This window comes from Aulonocara sp. 'chitande type north' Nkhata Bay, linkage group LG15, assembly GCF_057382095.1.
Source record: "Aulonocara sp. 'chitande type north' Nkhata Bay isolate Kocher_YH1m ecotype deep benthic linkage group LG15, A_spYH_male_GT1.1, whole genome shotgun sequence".
Classification (NCBI taxonomy): domain Eukaryota; kingdom Metazoa; phylum Chordata; class Actinopteri; order Cichliformes; family Cichlidae; genus Aulonocara; species Aulonocara sp. 'chitande type north' Nkhata Bay.
The window spans coordinates 26,947,003-26,970,470 of NC_141358.1; the positions used below are offsets into that span (position 1 = coordinate 26,947,003).

At 42.9% G+C, this 23,468-nt stretch overlaps 1 protein-coding gene across 2 annotated transcripts; it reads left to right on the forward strand.

Moving 5' to 3' along the window:
• Nucleotides 1–2,137: 2,137 nt before the first annotated feature.
• LOC147313246 (protein NLRC3-like) lies at nt 2,138–22,426 on the forward strand. Of its 2 annotated transcripts, XM_086265266.1 has the most exons (11): nt 2,138–2,189; nt 3,987–4,164; nt 5,821–5,923; nt 8,242–8,355; nt 8,523–8,580; nt 8,816–9,044; nt 10,834–12,613; nt 12,690–12,863; nt 17,290–17,463; nt 19,626–19,672; nt 19,892–22,426. In XM_086265266.1, exons 3-11 carry the CDS (start codon nt 5,835–5,837, stop codon nt 20,434–20,436), a joined length of 3,210 nt encoding a protein of 1,069 aa, XP_086121392.1. In that variant the 5' UTR covers nt 2,138–2,189; nt 3,987–4,164; nt 5,821–5,834; the 3' UTR covers nt 20,437–22,426. The 2 variants fall into 2 exon arrangements, with proteins under 2 accessions (XP_086121392.1, XP_086121391.1); XM_086265265.1 differs by lacking the exons at nt 2,138–2,189; nt 3,987–4,164 and having other exon boundaries at nt 5,799–5,923.
• Nucleotides 22,427–23,468: the final 1,042 nt, after the last annotated feature.

Genomic DNA, 23,468 nt, shown 5'->3' on the forward strand with positions numbered 1-23,468 from the left:
TGGTTTCCCTGAGATTACAGCTGAATAAACGTCAAACTGAAAATTGATTAAACAGAAGTGTGAAATGTTCGAGAATTTACGCCAGTGTCCTGTTACATTTTAGATAATTACTGAGGCCCGCAAGGGACACTGGAGAGAAAAAAATCAAGATAAACTTGCAAAAGTTCATCTGAAGGCTAGACCGTCCAATTTCACAGCCACTCACTTCTGGTCTTCCTGGCCTTTGGAGGACCCAGCCCACAAAGACCGCATCCTCAGGAGGTTGCAAGCCTATGAATTTGGACACCCCCATTGTTTACATGAGATGAATTTCTACAATGGCAGATAGAGACAAAATACTGTTGCTGTTAATCTTATTATTTGCAGTTTTTACACGCTTGCATATACACACACAGTTATGGTCCTTCCATTTAGACAGAGGCGTCAGAGTGAACTTTGGGCATGGCTTCTAAATTCAACACAGATGCTCTCACAACCCAAATCCCGACGTCGGTTTTGAATAAATTTAATTTTTAAAACATTTAATTTATGTATGCTGTATGCACTTTGCTTATTCCCAAGTTGTGAGTCTACACAACAGCCAAAATACTGTCTTTAGTTATTAACATTTGAAATGATGAGGGCACTTGAAAATGGCACTTGAAAAGCATGCTCAATCATCCAGGTAAATCTCCAAAAGTTGATTCTGTTCATCTGGACGTAGCGTTTTCAGTGGGAGAAACGTTTCGTCACTCATCCAAGTGACTTCTTCAGTCTCAGCTGACTGCAGGTTTCCCCAATCTTATAAACAGTACATTTGCATGACTGAAACCAGCCCACTGGAGGAACAATGGGCTGGGAGGTCAGTTCCTTAATCGTAATTATGCAAATTGTCATGACCATTGATCAACAACCACTGATCAAAGCCCACTGTATGTAGGTAAACTGTCAGCAATAACACAGGTGATCAGGCATAAAAACGTTTTTCATTTTTAGGTTGTTGTGCAGTCATTTGTCATACTAGAGAGAGAGAGAGAGAGAGATGGCTTGTAACTGTCTACCATGATGAAGACTGTCAGTATAAGAGGGTTTTAAATAATTAAAAAATTTTTAATAAAAAATAATAAATATAAAGTGTAAAAAAATGATTAAGATAATCAAGCACCTCCATAATTCCACCTTTATTCTGTCTGAGGTTGGAGAGCAGCCATATTTGGCACATGTGACGTCTACTTATATATTCATAAATAATATGATCATAAAGGGTGGTGCAGTGTGTCCTTTTCTAAAGAAGGCAATAAAGGAAGCATTGACGCTCTTTTCCTTAGGATTCAGAGAACTGGGACAGCTCAGGTTGCCTGGCAGATTTTTCCAGACCACTGGAATACAAGCATCGCATCTCCGCCACAAATTAAACTCAAACCTTACAGTTCAGGTAAAACTGAATCCTGTTGCGATTATGTGATTTTACATATTTTTTCTCTAAGGCTGTTATATGCAGGCATGTCTGATGTACAGTGAATTTTTATCATCGTGATTTTACCTAAATGCGTGTGACTTTCTATGAAGTGTGATATATTTCTCTTTAAACTTGCTGTGAGGAGGGATCTATTCAAACCGTCAGGACTCACAGAAACGTTTGTATGTTTAAATGAGACGAGCGGTCTCTTTCAGCCTTTATTTGGGGCGATCGTGGCTCAAGAGTTGGGAGTTCGCCTTGTAATCGGAAGGTTGCCGGTTCGAGCCCCGGCTTGGACAGTCTCGGTTGTTGTGTCCTTGGGCAAGACACTTCACCTGTTGCCTACTGGTGGTGGTCAGAGGGCCCGGTGGCGCCAGTGTCCGGCAGCCTCGCCTCTGTCAGTGCTCCCCAGGGTGGCTGTGGCTACAATGTAGCTTGCCATCACCAGTGTGTGGATGACTGGATATGTAAAGCGCTTTGGGGTCCTTAGGGACTAGTAAAGCGCTATATAAATACAGGCCATTTACCATTTATTTTGATACATCGGTGAGGAGAATGACTCCATGTTTGATCTGTTAGGTTTCAGATTAAACCGAGTCACAGTGAATACTGTAGCAGACCGTGCTGTCTCCAGCTGTTTAAATGTGACGTTGTAGAAGGGAACCCTCCCTCTTCTCCCTCTACTTCCTGCTCGGTTTACTTTCACTTTGTCCGGCTGCTGTTCCGCGGAGCGTCTTTCCTATCTGTGTAGGTGAGTGAGGTCCGCGTGCCGGTGTTTGTCTCCGAGGTTCTGTTCGTGCTGTCAGATTACTGCTGTAACCGTGTTACCATAGAAACGTCAGAAATCGAGACCCTTTGAGTATCTGTTAAGATCAAACAGGTCGGTGTGTGTCCGCCGCGGCGTCAGTGACTGCAGTCATTTATGTGACGTCAGTGTGGACCCGAAGTCCACGCAGTGCCGAATAAATCCAGCATTTTATTTCTTAAACTAACATAACATTATTATGAACGTTTTTATGTTTAATATTTTATCGACAAATGTTTAAGTAGCTGCATCTCAGGGTCTGTTTGGTCACGTGAGATGTGCTGTGAGGCATTTTGTCCTCCAAACGTGGACAATAAAGTTGTTTTGATTGTTGAAGTAGAAGTAGGTCGAGGCCGGAGCATTTCTATGTTTTTCTTCATAATTCACAATGCTTGAAATCCAGCATTTACATTTAGATGTAAGACATATGTGCAGCTACCAGTCTGATATAGCCTATGCACTAACAACACAAAGTGTAACCCTGAAAAAATTTAGTCATATTACTGTTCATCTAATAAATCAGATTACTGCTGTACATGTGACTTTTGTTTAGCTTTTTTTGTATATGTTTAAAAATGTTTTGGATATCAGCTGTCATATCAGAGAGCTGTTCTACCTTTTAAGACACCAGGCTGCTGTAAATCAGCTCTGACAGAACACAGATAACAGATTTTATAGATGAGCTGCTTTTAGAACAACACGTTTAATAACCCCTTTGAAAATGTAATTGTGCTGATTTTCTGATTGTCAGCAAACTCAGAGTGCTTATGATCCTGCAGCCATGAATACATCTTGTATTCTATTGCAGCGGTCCCCAACCCACGGCCCTCGGACCGGTACCGGTCCGTGAGTTGTTTGGCACCGGGCCGCGAGAGTTTAGGCTTAGGTGTGAAATGTATAGTTTTCAGGGTTTTTATCGGTTTTCAGCGTTATTTTGTTATCGTTTTTATCGTTTACTCAGTTTTCCTTGGTCTTTTCACGTGTGTTATGAATAAATTTTCTTTTTTTCAGTACCGGTACTAGTTTTATTTTGTTGTATTTATCCGCGACACCTTAAAGGCCGGTCCATGCAAATATTGTCGGGCATAAACCAGCCCGTGGCGCAAAAAAGGTTGGGGACCGCTGTTCTATTGAGCAAAGGCAATATATGTGTACACACACACACACCTACCCATCTATAAATAATGAAAAAGTTTTTTAATTTAGTTTTTAAAAAAACTTCTGCTACGCTGAGATGATCCTGCTCTTTTTCCACACAGAGAGAATCCTACTGAGCATGTGCAGATCAAATTTCAGCCCTCTAGCTTGTTTATCTGAAACAGCCATTAAAAAAGTGTTTTTGAGAGTAAAGGAGAGATGTCCTCGTATCTCCTTATGTTCCCTTCTGCTCCCCCTACGGTGTTGGTGTTTAGGACATGGAAATGGTTTTCCAATTTTCTATTGTGTGCTCTTCTGCTGCTGTAGCTCATCTGCTGTAAGGTAGTGTGTGTTCAGGCATGCTCTTCTGCATACCTTGGTTGTAGTGTGTGGTTATTTTACTTACTGTTGCCTACTGTTGCCTTCCTGTCAGCTCACAGCTGTCTGCCCATTCTCTTCTGACCTCTGACAGGCTTTGTGTTAGGGAGAACTGCTGCTTGCTGTATGTACTCAGTGCATTTAGGAATGTAGACATGGTCAAGATCATGTCTAAGTCCATAATCCCCTATGTGTTTTCTCTGACACTGACTGGGTTTCTTTCCACAGGTGAGGCTGGTCGGATGTCTTTGGGGTTGTTTTTTTTTATCTGTTGTTGTGAGCTTGTGACGGAGTCCTTAGATCGATTGCTCAGACACCAGGACTGACGAAGAGACTGAGCAGCTTCTTTTCTCAAAATATTTCTTCCACACATGAAGGTGGAAAGGGTGTGAAGTGAGCTCAGCAGGTGAGTCTTTCCAGAGAAGGCTGTTTCATGATGCTGATTGGCTGTTTGCTGTTTGTTGGTATAAAACATGAAGAGAAAAAAGAATTTCTCTCTGAGTTTAGGAACAATAACTTTACAGTGATTCATTTACTTTTAAGTGTTCAAACCATCAGGTAACACTGAAGACCAGTGTTGGGAAGGTTACTTTTAAAATGTATTCCACTACAGATTACAGAGTACATGCCCCAAAATGTATTTTGTAACATATTCCGTTACGTTACTCAAAGCGAGTAACGTATTCTGGATACATTGGATTACTTAATATATTATCATGCCTTTTTACAACTACATGAATGTACTATTGCTGTGTGATTTATTACTATTACTGAAGGCTACTCACCATACCAATACCAACTAGAGTCTTAAATCTTAATATAAAATGAGTAACAGTAGGGTGGACATTAGGTAAGGTTGTATAGAAAACTATTCCGCGTGTATATAAAACAGGTCCGCGGCTCCGAAGCGTAGTAAAGGGACCTCTGGCTAATACGTCTGGTTCCATGTAGGGCTCGTAACCGAAAACTTGCTTTACTTTGTTGTCTGTGTCAACTTTGGTAGCGAGAGACAGAGAGAGGGGTTGAAAGGCTGCTCCAACTGAACTCATTGTTTCTGAGGAAAACACGAAAAAAGTGTAGAGCCGAGTCTTAATAGCTTACTTACAACTGGGCTCGTCAGGCACTCTTTTTGGCTGCAGTGGTTATTATTATATTTACATGCTTCCAGCTCCCGTTTCTGCTCGGTGACAACTCGTGCTTTTCGACTCTCCTTTTTCTCCCTCCCTCGCTCACAGACACACAGCGGGTATTGCAGTCCATTCTCCCTGCAGCACGGACTACACTGCCCATGAGGCTAGGGCAGGGGTGGGCAATCTCAGGCCACGAGGGCCGGTGTCCCTGCAGGTTTTAGATCTCACCTTGGGTCAACACACCTGAATCACATGATTAGTTCGTCACCAGGCCTCTGGAGAACTTCAGGACATGTTGAGGAGCTAATTTAGCCATTTAAATCAGCTGGGTTGGTTCGAGGACACATCTAAAACCTGCAGGGACACCGGCCCTCGTGGACTGAGATTGCCCACCCCTGGGCTAGGGCAATGCCTGTAACACTCTGTCTATTGCCTTCATATTAAATAAATAAAAATATTTCTTCACGTCATTATGAGACGCTAGATTGAGACACAGCCATTTGAGCCTCTTAATGCGTGTTTTGTTTGGGTTTCCACCGGCGTGGAATTACCATAAATAGAGAGGGCATAGCCTAACATATGAAACAGGAAAAGATCTTTTCCTGTTCCTGACCGCCGTGTAATCCCTTTATTTCAACAAAGTAACTGTATTCTGAATACCACCTTTTTAAACTGTAATGTAACGGAATACAGTTACTCATATTTTGTATTTTAAATACGTAACGGCGGTACATGAATTCCGTTACTCCCCAATACTGCTGAACACCGACTGAAGGCACACAGGAGAAGATGTTTGGATTCTGTTTTCAGACAAAATATTATAGATGTTTAAATCCTTGTGTGTGTGTGTGTGTGTGTGTGTGTGTGTGTGTGTGTGTGTGTGTGTGAACTAATATATGTTGTGATATTAATGTTGCTGTGTCTGTGTAAAGGTGTGGCTTCTGCTATGGATCAGTGTGAGCACAGAGAGGAGGGAGTCCCTCCCTCTAAATCCACTCTGTGTGGGGAACATGACAGCAAGACCAAAGCTCAGAGGTGAGAGGACTGTCTCTAGCTGTCAGGACCCTTCTCCAGGTCCTGGTCAGAGACACAGAAATCAAACGAACCAACTGTTTAACTCTCTGACATGTGAACTCTCTGCAGTCACTACATTGTGTGGTCATCACCTTTTCTTAATGCAACAACCTCAGTTAAAAAAACAAAAATAAGTCAGAGTTTTAAAACTTGAGAGAGACAAACATCAAATTGCTGCCAGTACACAAACTTATTTCTGCTGCTGTGTTCCTGTGTTTAGTCTCACAAAACAGCACAATCTGTTTTTTACCGTGTCATCTACTTACACACCAGGTAGAAAATACACAATGGATTGGTTGCTATAAATTTTGGTTCTACAGTTTTGGGTTTTTTTTTGTGTTTTTCAGTTGGTTACTGGAAATTGTTGCAGATGCTTTGAATCCAAACTCACTGTGCTACTGTGCTCACTATGTAGTCCCTGTTTTTTTTCTATCAGTTTCTATCAGAAAACACAAGCCCCTCCTTCATCCACCGGTGTGTCCTTCAAGAGTAATCGATCTATGATTCAACCCATTATATTCAAAGATGAAGACATTCTTCACTTACAAAATTTTAATTGATTTTTGTTCTGTGATGACAATAAATAACACGTTAAAGAAAATCATTACAGTTATTCAGAGGCTCAATGAGGCTCCACGAATTTTAACAAGAGATTTAAACAGAGCGAGTGATTTAGTGAGTCTGCAAATCATTCTAGAGTTTAAACCCTGTGATAATAAGACAAGGTTGTCTTGATGTTACATGTGATTGATGCACAAACCCTTTTAGACCCTCTTCACTCTGTTAATGTTGGAAAGAAGCAGCTGTTCCATAACATATGACAGACGGTACCATCAACCAAACAGGAGACAGAAGCAGACACTTTTGCGGAATTTTGTTGTTGAGTATTGTTGGAAAGTTGTTTTTGTGCATTGCACCAGAAAAACTGCAAAAAACTGGCTGCCAGAGTTTATCCAGACTCCCAGTGCAGCTTCACACCAAAAAGATCAGCTGATATGATTTTCTCATTGTGACAACGTCAAGACAAATGCAGAGTAACAGTTTACTTATAGCATTTATTGACAGACCCTTGTCCAACCCCCTTGCCTTGGTGTCAAAGAAGGATGTGTGCATGTCCCAACATTTTTCAACATTTTTCTTTTCCTTACTTTTAAATCATGTGTTTAAAGACAGCACTGAAGGAATCTGCTTAGTTTGAAGGAAAGACCAAAGTTCTATGTTTGGCATACCATGGAAAGACAAGGTCACCAACACAGAGATACTTGCAACAACAGGACTACCAGCCATCTACACCATCCTCAAACAAAGACGAATGTGCTGAGTTGGCCATGCCATAAGAACGGATTATGGACACATCCCAAAGACCTTTTGTACGGAGAACTGAAAATTGCTCTGTGTGTAAAAGAAACATGAAGAACACTGGCATGGAAGGCCAAAGGTGAACAAGTTATTTAACAAAATGAGGAGACATGTGACAAAGACCTAAAGGGGTGATTGGGAGGAACGGACTTCCTGATATGAAAAATAATTAAATGATCATTCCTGCAGCCACATAAGTTAAATACTCAGGTGAGGAGAGAAACAGCTGTCACCTGAGCTGGATTAGGTGGTGGGGTAGGATCCTGGACAGAGCTGGTATAGCCAAACATACAGAGTGCACAGGGATGTTCAGTTCCCACCTCTGGCAGAAATTCAGTACTATTCCAATTTTCTGACTGAGTGGACCATGTTCTGCACCTCCAATACAAAGGAGCTTTTCCAGTTCAATTCAGTGCCAAACACACACAACAAGATATGAGGTAAAAATTCTACAACACAGAAAAAACACCAGTATTAAGGGAGCCCCAATGAGCAAGCACTTGGTGACAGTGGGATGGAAAAACTCCCTTTGAAAAGGAAGAAACCTCTAGCAGAATCAGGCTCAGGGAGGGATGGCCATCTGAGGAAGACGGGAGTAAAATCTATTTGAGCTTACAGTGGAAATCAGTTGGGGACCTATTCTTAGGTACTGAACCTTAAGGTTCCCCCAAATATCAAACCCCACTCCGAATCATAGTTTGTAGCTATGAACAGCTTAATCGATAAAGTTTTAAAATCATTCTATAAAACAAATAGTCTCGGAGAACCAAAGATTTTGTGCTAACGAGAGTCGAGTGAATTATTTTTAATTCTTAACAGACCTGTACACATGCAATCTTATCTGTTTCATTAGAATACCAACGTTTGCTGTGAATACCTTAAATAACACACGTGTGATATTCTTTATTTTCTCATTTCAGAATCAATAAGGAGACACCGTTGTCTACTTCACTGAGCTGTGTGTCAATGAAGAGTGACCGATCTATGATTCAACCAATAACCTTTTCAAACAGAGAGCGGTCTTTTGATACAGGGTGAGAACTGAAACTGTTGATTGTGTTTCTTCTTTAAAAACGTCATGTCCAACAGCAAGACCAGCACTTGCATTAGTGATCACTTTGTGTTCATACCAAGACTCATCATTACAGAGAGCAACACCTTTAACAAACTGCACATATGCTAACGTTGAGCGTTTTTGCAGTGTTTTGCAGAGCTCAGAGACTCTCAGTGGTCAGTCTGATCTGGACTCCATATTTATGGTGAGAAGATTCAAGAGTCAACAGTTTAATATCACATCAATGAGGAAAAAGTAATTTAGTTTCCATCTCTCCTTAAACATGAGACTCAGTGAGAGAATTACTAGATTCATTTAGTTAAAAACATTATGAAGGTTATAATGTGGAATATATGGTCCTAATTCTGTCAAAACCTTAATAGATGAAACTGAAAATGACTGAAAATAAGTTTAAAGTTCTAAATGTATCCCTTTTCCAGACGCTGGAGGACAACATGTTCAGTTTTTTAAAGAATGAGCTGAAGAAGATGAGGAAGGTCGTGCTTTCAGACTATCCAGAATGGTTAGAGTGTCAGAGGGAGGATGAGGAGGTGCTGAAGGCTGAGGATGAAGAACAGAGGAGGAGCAGTAGAGAGTCATTTTTGAAGATCACGCTGCAATTCCTTAGGAAAATGAAGCAGGAGAAGCTGGCTGAGTGTCTGCAGAGCAGTAAGAGGATTTGAACACATGCACAGCATTTCCTCAAGTTTGTCTACAACCCCAGCTGTTCTATGCCCCACAGTCTGAGAAACACTCTGTTGGATCTATAAATTTTTCTTTATCGAAACATAAATGATGTGCACCATGATTAACACAACACCCTGGTGCATGACAGAGACATAAACATTTATGCATCTTTTGTTTTTATGTTTCTATTTGTTTATCTATAACTTTTGTGGTCAGACATACTACATTATAGATGGTTGATTACATCAGGAAAGCCCATAAATCAATGGCTAAAGTACACTGAACAAAAATATAAACGCAACACTTTTGTTTTTGCTCCCATTCCCCATGGGATGGACGTAGAGACCTAAAATTCATTCCAGATACACAATATAACCATCCCTCCCAAACAGTGGTCACAAATCAGTCCAAATGTGTGGTAGTGGGCACATCTGCTATATTGAGATAATCCATCCCACCTCACAGGTGTGCCACATCAGGATGCTGATCTGACATCATGAGTAGTGCACAGGTGTACCTCAGACTGCCCACAACAAAAGGCCACCCTGGAATGTGCAGTTTTTTGCGCTATTGGGGGTCTGGGGACCCAGAACCGGTCAGTATCTGGTGTGACCACCATTTGCCTCATGCAGTGCAACACATCGTCGCATGGAGTCTATCAGATTGTCAATTGTGGCCTGTGGAATGTTGGTCCACTCCACTTCAATGGCTGTGCGAGGTTGTTGGATATTCGTGGGAACTGGTACACGCTGTCGTATACGCTGGTCAAGCACATCCCGAACATGCTCAATGAGTGACATATCCGGTGAGTATGCTGGCCATGCAAGAACTGGGACATTCTCAGCTGCCATCTGCCCTGAACAATGTGAACCATGATTCATCCGTGAAGCGCACACCTCTCCAACGTGCCAGACGCCATCGAATGTGAGCATTTGCCCACACAAGTCTGTTACGGCGACGAGCTGGAGTCAGGTCAAGACCCCGATGAGGACGACGGGCATGCAGTTGAGCGTCCCTGAGACGGTTTCTGACAGTTTGTGCAGAAATTGTTTGGTTGTGCAAACCAATTGTTCCAGCAGCTGTCTGGGTGGCTGGTCTCAGACGATCTTGGAGGTGAACCTGCTGGATGTGGAGGTCCTGGGCTGGTGTGGTTACACGAGGTCTGCGGTTGTGAGGCCGGTTGGATGTGCTGCCATATTCTCTGAAACGCCTGTGGAGACGGCTTATGGTTGAGAAATGAACATTCAATGCACGGGCGACAGATCTGGTTGACATTCCTGCTGTCAGCATGGCAATTGCACGCTCCCTCATTGCTTGTGGCATCTGTGGCATTTTGCTGTGAGACAAAACTGCACATTCCAGGGTGGCCTTTTGTTGTGGGCAGTCTGAGGTACACCTGTGCACTACTCATGATGTCAGATCAGCATCCTGATGTGGCACACCTGTGAGGTGGGATGGATTATCTCAATATAGCAGATGTGCCCACTACCACACATTTGGACTGATTTGTGACCACTGTTTGGGAGGGATGGTTATATTGTGTATCTGGAATGAATTTTAGGTCTCTACATCCATCCCATGGGGAATGGGAGCAGTAACAAAGGTGTTGCGTTTATATTTTTGTTCAGTGTAGGTGATAGGCAGAGGGTAGGTGAATTACAGAGAGCTGAGGGAATCCAAGGTAATCCTGTCAGTTCTTAAATAAAGGAAACACCACGGCAAATATTCTAATCAATTCTAATGTTTGTTTGTTTTTTAATTATTAATTTAGGAACTCGTGCTGCAAAGTTCCAAAAAAACCTGAAGTCTAATCTGAAAAAGAAGTTCAAGTGTGTGTTTGAGGGGATTGCTAAAGCTGGAAGCTCAACCCTTCTGAATCAGATCTACACAGAGCTCTACATCACAGAGGGAGGGACTGCAGGGGTCAATGATGAACATGAGATCAGACAGATTGAAACCGTATCCAGGAAATTGAACAGACCAGAAACTGCAATCAGACAAGAAGACATCTTTAAAGCCTCACCTGTTAAAGACAAGCCAATCAGAACAGTGCTGACAAAGGGAGTGGCTGGCATTGGGAAAACAGTCCTAACACAGAAGTTCACTCTGGACTGGGCTGAAGACAAAGCCAACCAGGACATCCAGTTCATGTTTCCATTCACTTTCAGAGAGCTGAATGTGCTGAAAGAGAAAAAGTTCAGCTTGGTGGAACTTGTTCATTACTTCTTTACTGAAACCAAAGAAGCAGGAATCTGGAGCTTTGAAGACTTCCAGGTTGTGTTCATCTTTGATGGTCTGGATGAGTGTCGACTTCCTCTGGACTTCCACAAAACTAAAATCATCACTGACCCTAGAAAGTCCACCTCAGTGGATGTGCTACTGACAAATCTCATCAGGGGAAAGCTGCTTCCTTCTGCTCGCCTCTGGATAACCACAAGACCTGCAGCAGCCAATCAGATTCTTTCCCAGTGTGTTCACAGGGTGACAGAGGTAAGAGGGTTCACTGACCCACAGAAGGAGGAGTACTTCAGAAAGAGATTCAAAGAAAAGGAGCAGACCAACAGGATTATCTCCCACATCAAGAAATCACGAAGCCTCCACATCATGTGCCACATCCCAGTCTTCTGCTGGATCACTGCTACAGTTCTGGAAGATGTGCTGAAAACTAGAGAGGGGGGACAGCTGCCCAAGACCCTGACTGAGATGTACATTCACTTCCTGGTGGTTCAGGCCAAAATGAAGAAGGTCAAGTATGATGAGGGAACTGAAACCGATCAGCACTGGAGTCCAGAGAGCAGGAAGATGATCGAGTGTCTGGGAAAACTGGCTTTTGATCAGCTGCAGAAAGGAAACCTGATCTTCTATGAATCAGACCTGACAGATTTTGAAGTAATTATCAAGGATGCCTCAGTGTACTCAGGAGTGTTCACACAGATCTTTAAAGAGGAGAGAGGACTGTACCAGAACAAGGTGTTCTGCTTCATCCATCTGAGTATTCAGGAGTTTATGGCTGCTCTTCATGTCCATCTGACCTTCATCAACTCTGAAGTCAACCTGCTGGAGAAACGGCAAAAAAAAGATCAGTATTCTTTAAAACATCTCCACCAGAGTGCCGTGGACAAGGCCTTAGAGAGTTCAAATGGTCATCTGGACTTGTTCCTCCGCTTCCTCCTTGGGCTTTCACTGCAGTCTAATCAGACTCTCCTAAAAGGTCTACTGACACAGACAGGAAGTAGTTCAAATACTGATGTGGAAACAGTCCAGTACATCAAGAAGAAGATCAGTGATAATCAATCTGCAGAGAAAAGCATCAATCTGTTTCACTGTCTGAATGAACTGAATGATCGTTCTCTAGTGGAGGAGATCCAACAGTCTCTGACTTCGGGAAGTCTCTCTACAGATAAACTGTCTCCTGCTCAGTGGTCAGCTCTGGTCTTCATCTTATTGTCATCAAAGGAAGATCTTGATTCATTTGAACTGAAGAAATACTCTGCTTCTGAGGATGCTCTTCTGAGGCTTCTGCCAGTGGTCAAAGCCTCCAAGAAAGCTCTGTAAGTCGATTTATGAACCATTATAAATGTTTTTACATTCTTGATTGTTATCTTCATTAATAATTCTTTCTCTCAGGCTGAGCTGTTGTAACTTGTCGTGGAGAAGCTGCAAAGCTCTTTCATCAGTTCTCAGCTCCGAGTCTTCTAGTTTGAGAGAGCTGGACCTGAGTAACAATGACCTGCAAGATTCTGGCGTGAAGCTGCTGTCTGGTGGACTAAAAAGTGTACACTGTAAACTTGAAACTCTAAGGTAGTATTTAGTATTTATTTATTTATTGTCATTGTCAAGAACAATGAAATTGCGTTTGGGGCTTCCATACAACCCAAAAAAAAAAAAAAGAAGAAAATAATAAATACCCCTTAAAACCCAAGTGTACATATTTAACCCAGTGTGACTCCAATGCAATAAGACAATCCTTAGCAATAATGTTCGTAGAAATTCAGACAAAGACCTGAGAAACATGACAAAATACAACAATGCAACCCATTCAATATTATTGTACTGTGAGATATGATATCAGATATGATAGTTATCTATTTAAGAAAGAGGGGGGGGGGGCAGGAGGGGGAAGAGAATAAAGATATGATGCACCAATGCAGACCAGTTCATTGCTATTAAGAAGTTGGATATGGTTATTGTCCGTGAGAGGGGGGCAGAGAGTTCAGGAGCCTCACAGCCTGTGGATACAGGCTGTTGGCCAGTCTGGATGTTCTGGCCTGTATAGACCTGTACCTTCTCCCTGAGGGCAGCAGATGGAAAAGGTGGCGCGCAGGGTGATGTTGGTCCCGCAGGATACTGTGCACCCTCCTCAGACAGCGAGTGGGGAAGATATTACTGATCTCTGGCAGACTTGTTCCAATAATTCTGCCAGCTTCTTTCACCACCCGCTGGAGTGCTTGCTGATCGGCCTTGGTGCAGCTGGGGAACCACACTAGAAATCCATACGTCAGAACGCTGCTGATGGCACAGTTGTAGAAGTTCAACATCAGAGATCTGGGAATGTGTGCGCTCCGCAGTCTCCTCAGGTAGTAGAGGCGCTGTTGGGCCTTCCGTACAACTGAGGTGATATGGTTACCCCAGGACAGGTCCTCGGTCACAGTTACCCCCAAGAATTTAAAACTGCTCACCCTCTCCACCGCCTCACTGCCAATGAAGAGAGGCAGATGGTTGTTATGACCCCTCTTCCGGAAATCTACAATGATCTCCTTGGTCTTTTTGGTGTTTAAGACCAAGTTATTGTCGTGGCACCATGACTCTAGTTGTTGCACCTCTGTCCTATAGTTTGTCTCATCATTGTTGGATATAAGTCCGAGCACTGTGGTGTCATCTGCAAACTTAACAATGAGATTGGACGCGCAGGAGGAAATACAGTCATGGGTGAAGAGAGTGTATAGCAGAGGGCTCAGAACACACCCCTGAGGGGCACCGGTGTTGACCACAAGGGTGGAAGAGGTGTTCTTACCCACTCTGACACTCTGTCTACGGTTAGTGAGGAAGTCCACAATCCAGTTGCACAGAGAGGAGTTAAGTCCCAGTTGGTGGAGTTTGGGACGGAGTTTGTATGGCCGGATGGTATTAAAAGCCGAGCTGTAGTCTACAAAGAGGAGCCGTGCATAGGTGTTCCTGTGTTCCAAGTGCTTCAGTAATGTGTGCAGCACTGTGGCGATCGCATCCTCGGTTGACCGGTTCTCCCTGTATGCAAACTGGTGCGAGTCCAGGGATGGTGGAAAAGCAGCTCTGATGTGTTTAATGACCAGTCTCTCCAGGCATTTGGCGGGAATGGGGGTGAGTGCCACAGGTCTGAAATCGTTCAGACATGTGACATTTGACTGTTTTGGGATGGGAACGATGGTTGCTGCTTTGAAACAGGATGGTACCAGTGAACAGGACAGCGAGGTGTTATGATTCAGTGTGTGTGTGTGTGTGTGTGTGTGTGTGTGTGTGTGTGTGTGTGTGTGTGTGTGTGAGAGAGAGAGAGAGGGAGAGAGAGAGAGAGAGATTTACGTGTTATTTTAAATTGCAGAATCAGAATCAGAATCAGAATCAGAAAGGGGTTTATTGCCAAATGTTGAGCAGGTTTACAACATTAGGAAATTGCTGCGGTGCTTCAGTGCAAACATAGTGTCATAAATAGCACTTAAATAGACATGAAAAAATAAAAGTAGAATAAGAAAGTGCTACGTAGAAAGATATGTGCATGAGATATACATGAGATATATACATGAGAATAAGAATTAAGAGTGCTACGTAGAAAGATATGCGTGCAGGTGGTGATCAGTGCCAAACATGGAATGATGCAGTGACACAGCGTAGGGTCATGTGTTAGTGGCGGGGACAGTCATATGGTTATTGTTCATGTGTCCAACAGCAGAGGGGAAGAAACTGTTCTTATGGCGAGAGGTTCTGGTGCGGATGGACCGGAGCCTCCTGCCTGAGGGGAGCAGGTCAAACAGACTGTGTCCAGGGTGAGAAGGGTCAGCTGAGATCCGAGTTGCATGCCGCAATGTCCTGGAGGTGTACAGGTCCTGCAGAGATGGGAGTCTGCAGCCAATCACCTTCTCAGCAGAGCGCACAACACGCTGCAGTCTCTGTTTGTCCCTGATAGTGGCTCCAGCGTACCACACGGTGATGGAGGAGGTGAGGATGGACTCGATGATTGCAGTGTAGAACTGCATCATCGTCCGTGTTGGCAGGTTGAATTTCTTCAGCTGCCTCAGGAAGTACATCCTCTGCTGGGCCTTCTTGATGACGGAGGTGATGGTGGGCTCCCACTTCAGGTCCTGGGTGATGGTGGTACCCAGGAAGCGGAATGAGTCCACAGAGGTGATGGGGGTGTTAGTCAGGATGATGGGGGGGAGTGGGGCTGTGTGCTTCCTGAAGTCCACAATAATCTCCACTGTCTTCTGGGCATTCAGCACCAGGTTGTTGTGGCTGCATCAGGACACCAGACGTTCAACCTCCCTCCTGTAGGCAGACTCATCCCCGTCCGAGATGAGCCCAATAACGGTGGTGTCATCTGCAAACTTGATTAGCTTGACAGACTGGTGGGTGGAGGTGCAGCAGTTGGTGTACAGGGAGAAGAGCAGAGGAGAAAGAACACAGCCCTGAGGGGAGCCGGTGCTGATGGTCTGGGAGTCCGAGACATTCTTTCTCAGCCTCACATGCTGCTTCCTGTCCGTCAGGAAGTCAGTGATCCACCGACAGATGGGATCAGGCACATTCATCTGGGAAAGCTTGCCTCGGAGATGGTCTGGAAGGATGGTGTTGAAGGCAGAGCTGAAGTCCACAAACAGGATCCTGACGTAGGTTCCTGGGGAGTCCAGATGCTGCAGGATGAAGTGTAGGGCCATGTTGATGGCGTCGTCTACAGACCTGTTGGCTCTATATGCAAACTGCAGGGGGTCCAGGAGGGGGGCCGTGAGGGTCTTGAGATGGGAGAGAACTAGGCGCTCAAATGACTTCATGACCACAGATGTCAGAGCCACGGGTCTGTAGTCATTTAGTCCAGTGATCCTAGGTTTCTTGGGGACAGGGATTATGGTAGAGGACTTGAAGCAGGCAGGCACATGACATGCCTGCAGTGAGGAGTTGAAAATGCCAGAAAACACTGGGGCCAGCTTGTTTGCACAGTGTCTGAGGGTGGCAGGAGACACGCCGTCTGGGCCGGGAGCTTTCCGAGCATTCAAATTCTTAAACTGCTTCCTCACATCTGCTTCATGAATATGAAGAGTTGTGGTGGGAGGAGGTGGTGTGAAATCCTCTTTTGTGTGGGGTGAGGAGGGGGGTGTTGTAGGTGAACAGTTTGAAGGTGGTGATGGCTCTATGGAGGGGGGAGAGGTGGGGGAATTTGTGTCCAAAGTGCCTCTATTGTTGGGGCCGTTGGAGGTGTGAAGGCTGCCTGATGGCTCGTCAAAACGGCAGTAAAAGTCGTTAAGGGTGTTGGCTAAGAGCAAGTCATCAGTGGAGTGGGGGGTTTTAGGCTTGTAGTTTGTGATATTCCTAAAACCTTTCCACACAGAGGCCGAATCATTCTCTGAGATCTGCTGCTGCATCTTCTCAGAGTGCTGATGTTTAGCAATGTCCACTTCTTTAGTGAACCTGTACTTGGCCTCTCTGTAGCAGTCCCTGTCTCCGCTTCTGAACGCCTTTCTCTTTTCCAGCCACAGCTTTTTGAGTTTAGGAGTAAACCAGGGTTTGTCATTGTTATAACTCACCCTGGTGCGTGATGGCACAATGCTGTCCTCACAGAAGTGGATATAGGAGGTGACAGTGTCCGTAAACTCGTCCAAGCTGTTAGAAGCAGCCTTCAATGTGTCCCAGTCTGTGGTCTCCAAACACGTGCGAAGCTCCTCCACAGCCTCGTTGCTCCACAGTTTTTTAGTCCTCACGACAGGTTTGGAGAGCTTCAGCCTCTGTCTGTACGCGGGGATTAGGTGGATCATGACGTGGTCAGAAAGTCCGAGTGAAGCGCGGGGCACCGCGCGATAGGCCCCGCTGATCGTGCTGTAGCAGTGGTCTAATGTCCTCTCCTCTCTGGTCGGGCATTTAATATACTGCTTATATTTCGGAAGCTCATGGCTCAGATTGGCTTTGTTAAAGTCCCCAAGAGCAAGTATTGCAGTATTATTATTTATGCATGCTCATCCTGGACTTTTTTCTTCTTTCAAAACTTTAGTCTCTCGGGTTGTCTGATCACAAAAGATGGAGGTGAATCTTTGGTCTTGGCTTTGAGGTCTAACCCCTCCCATCTGAGAAATCTTGATTTGAGCTACAATCATCCAGGAGACTCTCATGTGGAGGAGCTTTCTAAGGGAGTGAAGAATACTCAGTGGAGACTGGACAATCTAAGGTATGAACAAGAGTTCACATGGCGTTGGTTTATCTAACTTGGGTTTTTTTTTTTTAGCCTTTTTGCTTTTTCCTTTTTTCTGTTTATGGGAAAGATATAAAGTGATTCTATGTAAAGAAATGTGCAGACCCCAGAGGAGTCATGGAACAAGTCCTGACTGTTGTTTGTGCTTATATACCGAACAACAGTGTGGGTGCTAGAGGATGCCCTATCAGGGAACTCTATGGTCCTATTGGTGCACTGGTAATGTCTGAGGCCCTGGTCTGCAAAACCTTAAATTCTCACCTTTGACAGAGCTTTGAAAGCCTTCCGTAAGATAAACAGGGGATACTAAGTCCAAAAGGACGATGTCATAGAACTCCTTGGCTGAGGAGTCTGTATAAAGCTGTGGTCTCATGGTGGTTGGCATGTGTCATAATATTAATTTCAAAATCAGATGGTGGACACTAAAAGTGACCAGAGCCATCAAACTGAAAAAGTCCTTAGTTAGCCTGCTGGACTCCTGAGACAACTTACAAGTACTGCAGCCCAAGAAGACTGTATTCTTACAGTAGCTGTGCAAAAACTCACCTTTAGACTGAGATTCTTCTCAAGCATTTCTGGCAAACCTTCAGTCAACTTCTAGTTACTCAAAGTTACTAGTAACTTTGAGTAAGTAGAAGTTACCTAAAGCGGCAGTGCCCAGATTACTTACGTAGACAGCTACTTCGGTGCAACTGATATAAAGTGCGGTAAGCTGAAGGCAGCTTCAACCATCTGTTTGTTGAAAAATAGTAATGCGACCGCACTGCATTTTCTTGTTAGTAACGGTAACGGTCTTGTAACGATAAAAATAGTAATTAGTTAGATTTCTCATTACTGAAAAAAGTAACGCTGTTACTTATAATGCTGTTATTCTCATCATTGGTTGTTTCTGACTTCAGTTGAGGATATAGTCAGCCAGTGAATCCAATACCTTAGGCACCTCCTCAATTCTTCCAATATCCATCCTTAGAGAAAGCAGTGTCTAGGAATTAAAGGGGACAACTTAGGCATCACTAGGCTGAGTTCACTAATGGTCTTAAATAAGTCCTTGGTGGCAGGGAATTTTTGGTGGATGAGATTTCCCCTTAAGTTTCTTAAGGTTCTGGATGTGGTGGGGCTGTCATGGTTGACACGTCTCTGTAATGTTGTTTGTCTGGGGTAGATCATCGGGGTTGGAAGGGTCAGGTGATGGTTCCTGTCTTTAAGAAGGGGAACTGAAAGCAGTGTTCCAATTATAGAGGTATCCCACTACTCAGCCTCACTAAGAAGGTCTGTCCGAGAGTACTGGAGAGGAGACTCTGTTCTGCTCTGTTTTGAAGACACAGCAGGGCATGAAAGCAAAGGTATCAATTTACCGGCCAATCTGTGTTTGCATCCACCCCTATGGCTACCAGATCCAGGTCGCGACTGAAAGAATGAGACTGCAGATACTAACGGTGGACATGAGTTTCCTCCAAGGTGTGGCTGGGCTCTTCTTTAGCTTGTTAGCTTCTTTAGCTTTCAGTTCTGAATGGGACTGACAAACACACACAGGTTTTTAAGAATACACTTTTACCCTTTTTTAGCTTCATGAAAGCATGACCCATAGCAGTCTCATGACCCTGCAGCTTCACAAGTACTCTGTTTAATCTGCACTGGTCATTCCACTTTATTGTCATTGATATTTATATTTAAAAGTGCAATACTGTAATTTTCTGCTGCTCATTCCTGTGCAATATCCCATCTGCCCTCCCGTCATATTTCTTTTCAAGATTTTCTTATTTAATCACTAGTGTACATATATTTATATTTATAGATACATATATATTTAGTCATCTTTTCTCTTTTACCATGTGTCTCTAATATTTTGCTCCTTACTATTTTTCTATTTTCTTTATTATTTTATTTTATTTTATTTTCTCCTACTGTATCATGGTGCTGAGTGACTGCTGCTCGTCATACACATTTCATTGCAATGTTGACCCTGTGCTAACTTGCATATGACAAATAAAACTGAAACTGAAACTGCTGAGAAGAGAATATATTTAAAACTGGCTGTGTTTCAGCATGTTTCTATATCAATCAGGAATTGGTGCTTCATGTTGAATAGCAGTATGTACACATTATAGATAAAACTCATTATGTTTTTCTCCCTCCAGAGTGGACCATTGTGGAGAGCAGTGGCTAAAACCTGGACTACTGAAGTGTAAGTCTCAGAAATGATAACTAAATGTTTATGTCAAACCTTCAAAACTACAGCTTCACAGTGGCTACAGGCATCTTTTATATACAGTCCTGTATATATTCATTCAGAAAGTATCATCATTAAACTTTCTATGACTGAGCAACATATCAGCAAGTAAAGAAAGAATAAAGCATCAAATATGTCAGATTATCAACTGCAGCTCCATCTTTTTCTTACCAGATTCATGTGAACTCACAGTGGACACCAACACAGTGAACAGAAACCTCAGACTATCTGACAGCAACAGGAAGGTGACACGTGTGAAACAGGACCATCCATATCCTGATCATCCAGACAGATTTGACTGCTGGCCTCAGCTGCTGTGTAGAAATGGTCTGACTGGCCGCTGTTACTGGGAGTTGGAGTGGGAAGGAGAAGTTTATATAGCAGTGAGTTACAGAAGAATCCAAAGGAAAAAAAAGAGTGATGAGTGTTGGTTTGGAGGAAATGATCAGTCCTGGAGTCTGAGCTGCTCTGATGGTGGTTACTCTGTGTGGCACAATAACAGAGAAACATTCATCTCCTCCCACTCCTCTTCATCCTCGGTCTCTGACAGAGTAGCAGTGTATGTGGACTGTCCTGCTGGCACTCTGTCCTTCTACAGAGTCTCCTCTGACACTCTGATCCACCTCCACACCTTTAACATCACATTGACTGAATCTCTGTATGTTGGGTTTGGATTTGGGTTCTGGTCATCTGAATCTTTACTTTCTCTGTGTTCTTAGTGTACCTTTAATCTCATCACTGAGACAGGACACACACCACTTGTAGGTTTTTTACTGTCCATGTTTACAAGGGGACATCTTTTCAGAAATGTAACCAAGTGGATTTAGAGCCTAAAGCTGACCAGCGAGTGAAGTAAAAGTGGTGAAAAGTGAAACATGTTAGAAAGAGAAGATGGCCTTAACAGGGTGTGAACTTGTAAAGTAAAAACATGATGCATTTAAGGTTATCCTATTTGGTTTTTATTTAAGAAGAGAATTTGTTCCACTGTGCGATGGCCGAGTCTCTTTGTTTGCTTGGAGATAATTTCTCCTGCTTAGAGAAAATCCTCTCACACGAAACAGAAAAGGTTGCATTGCATAGAAACTGCAATGCAAGTTGGTGGGGATGCAGGTATATGATCTTCCTGGGTCCCACAAACTATCACCGAAAAAGAGTAAACAAAGTAAATTGCTGCACATTTTGTAGAATAACATTTTAAGATTATTTTAACAATGAAATTCTTTAATGATATGTATATTATGAAAAGCAGATGTTTTGTTAAGACATTTTAAGTTTTTCAAATTTCAGATAAAATAAATACACCCAAAACAAAGGCAAGCAACAAGAACAGAAAGCTGGCAAACCCACCTGATTGACCAAAATCAACTCAAATTACTCCCACATGACAGAACCTCCTCTCTTCCTCGCTGGCTCCATATCACTCATTAGAATGATCAGTGGTTTGCTATTTCTCACCATCAAAACACTCCACAAGTCCTGCGAATGACTAATCACTTTCCTATAAACCACTGACTCAGATACTGAAGCAGTTAAATGAAGCTTCAGACGTCATTGATCATGTGACTCTGGCCAAAAGAATCAAGTCTCGACACAGTGCTTCTGAAGCAGTGTGTTGGTTTCTTTTGACACACCTGCCAGAGTGTCGGCTTCAAGCGGGCCATCACTGCTGTGAACTGTAGCGCCCAGGCTGATAAACCAGAGATTAGGCAACAAAGGGACCTTTGTTTTGTTTTCTGGAGCAATTATGTGTTAATTACACCCACACAGGCTCAACCCATCTTCTGGAATGATGATTGCAGTCTTGAAGCTGATCATCGTGCACACCCACATGGATTCATCTTCTTTGATCCACTGAATCAAAGTGGAGGCTCTGCTCTTTATGATGAGTCACGGTATCTGACCTACTATAACTACTTTGGCTCTTTTCATTACCCACAAGGTCATTTAACTCAGGGTGAACATACTCAGAGCTCACAGAGCTAACTCTGATCAGAGGGGCGTACATCGATTTTGGTGATGTAGAAAATGCACTAATGTTTTTATTAGTGCTGTCAGCGTTAATCAACGCGCTAACGTGTTGACGCCGGTCAGCCCCATGAATGGGACGATCCGCGGTAACTTGTTAACAGAGATTTGCCACATTAATGCAGTTATGGCGTTAACGTCGTTAACAAGATTAATGCTGTTTTTATGCTTGATTACGCTAGTTTTTATGCTTGCCTCTAACACCACTAAGTCTGTTTTACACAGATGGATTCATTGGGAACTGAATAGATAAGAAAATTGATCATGGTCAATTTCCTGTGGGTATACAGTGACTAACCAATTTTAAATACATCAAGTTTATTATTTCAGAACTCTAATGTTGCTGTAATGTTAGAAATAAACAGCACCACCGATCTTGAGTACCGATTCCTCTGATCATGTATCTGGTCCTTTTTTTTTCATCCTGTCTGTCAGCTTTTGCATGGGAAAGGTGGAGAAAATATAATAAAATACAAATAGAAATGCACAATGTATTGACAACTGCTGCACCTGTAAGAAAAACAAAGAAACATACTCAGATTGTGTAAAACCTGCCTTCTGGACAAGGCCCAGAAGAATTCTAAGTTCCACTGTAAGCTTGTCTTACTGTCTGTTAATGTTCCACAAGAGCAGGTTCAAAGTTCAGTGGCATGTGGTTATTGTATGACCTTAAATAATAAAAACTGTGGAGAACTGAATGTGGAGATTAGATTGAATCTGCAGACCAGCAAGCTCCTGTTTAGCCTTGCTTTTAGTTGCTTTACATTACAAGTGGTTGATTAAGATTAATTTCACACAGATTATTTCTTCCATCAAACAGTAACGCAAACTGCTTCCTGCCTCTTCACTGTCAGCAGGTATGTCCAAAAAGCTTCCAAGTCTTTGTAGGATTTTGTTGTATGTTGCTGCAGAGGTGTGTTCATGGGCATTTTTGTCTGTTCATGCATTTTCATTCATGTGACCATCTCAGGATGCTCTCTGTTAGAAAATCGTTATGCTAATGGAAGTTCAGGCTGGTCTGCAAGAACTGATATTCAGATGACTAAATTACCTTTTCACTGGTTTATGTTGGGCTATCACAACCCATCAGTCTATTTCATTTGTTTTAAAAAGCTTTCAGTTCAAACTGTCTTCTACAACACGTCCAAATGTCAACCCTTATGATTATTTTTGGAAAACGTTTTTTTCAGAGTGGGGACCTTCACATTACAACCACCTCTGTGATGGAGAGATATTTTGTTTCCAGCCATTAGTTTCATTAATTGGTCTTGAGTACTGGGGGGACTTATCAAAAGGGTTATTGGCAGTATTATGATCAACCTCACTCCAGATTTAAAAAAACATGAGACTTGTTACTTGTTTTTTTTTCTGTTTCTATCATTTACATAATCCTTAATAAGTCAAATTTGACCTTGACACAACAGGAAGCTTCAGTAACCAGATGGCATGTAGAAATTTGAAACAAACAAACAACACAACTTTTTACCTATAAATAAATGTCCTTTGATGTAATGACATTTACAGTTTTTACAACAAACAGAATGCTATCACACCAATCAGCAGCTGTAATTCATATCATACAAAATCAAAGTTCAAGGTTTTATTTTTCTGAGGTATAAAAATCACAAAAAGGTTCCTGATAACCTTATTGCTCAATGTGATTAAAACCCCACCGCCAAGATAAAACAACATGAAAGGAAATCAAATAAAACAGTTATTAGATGCA

Bases quoted from the DNA above. Each gene is read 5' to 3' on its own strand.
- LOC147313246 (XM_086265265.1), top strand. From the start codon at position 5,799: ATGTTGCTGTGTCTGTGTAAAGGTGTGGCTTCTGCTATGGATCAGTGT. The intron at 8,356-8,522 runs GTGAGAACTGAA...GCGTTTTTGCAG, and splicing joins GAGCGGTCTTTTGATACAGG to TGTTTTGCAGAGCTCAGAGA. The intron at 12,614-12,689 runs GTAAGTCGATTT...TCTTTCTCTCAG, and splicing joins AAAGCCTCCAAGAAAGCTCT to GCTGAGCTGTTGTAACTTGT.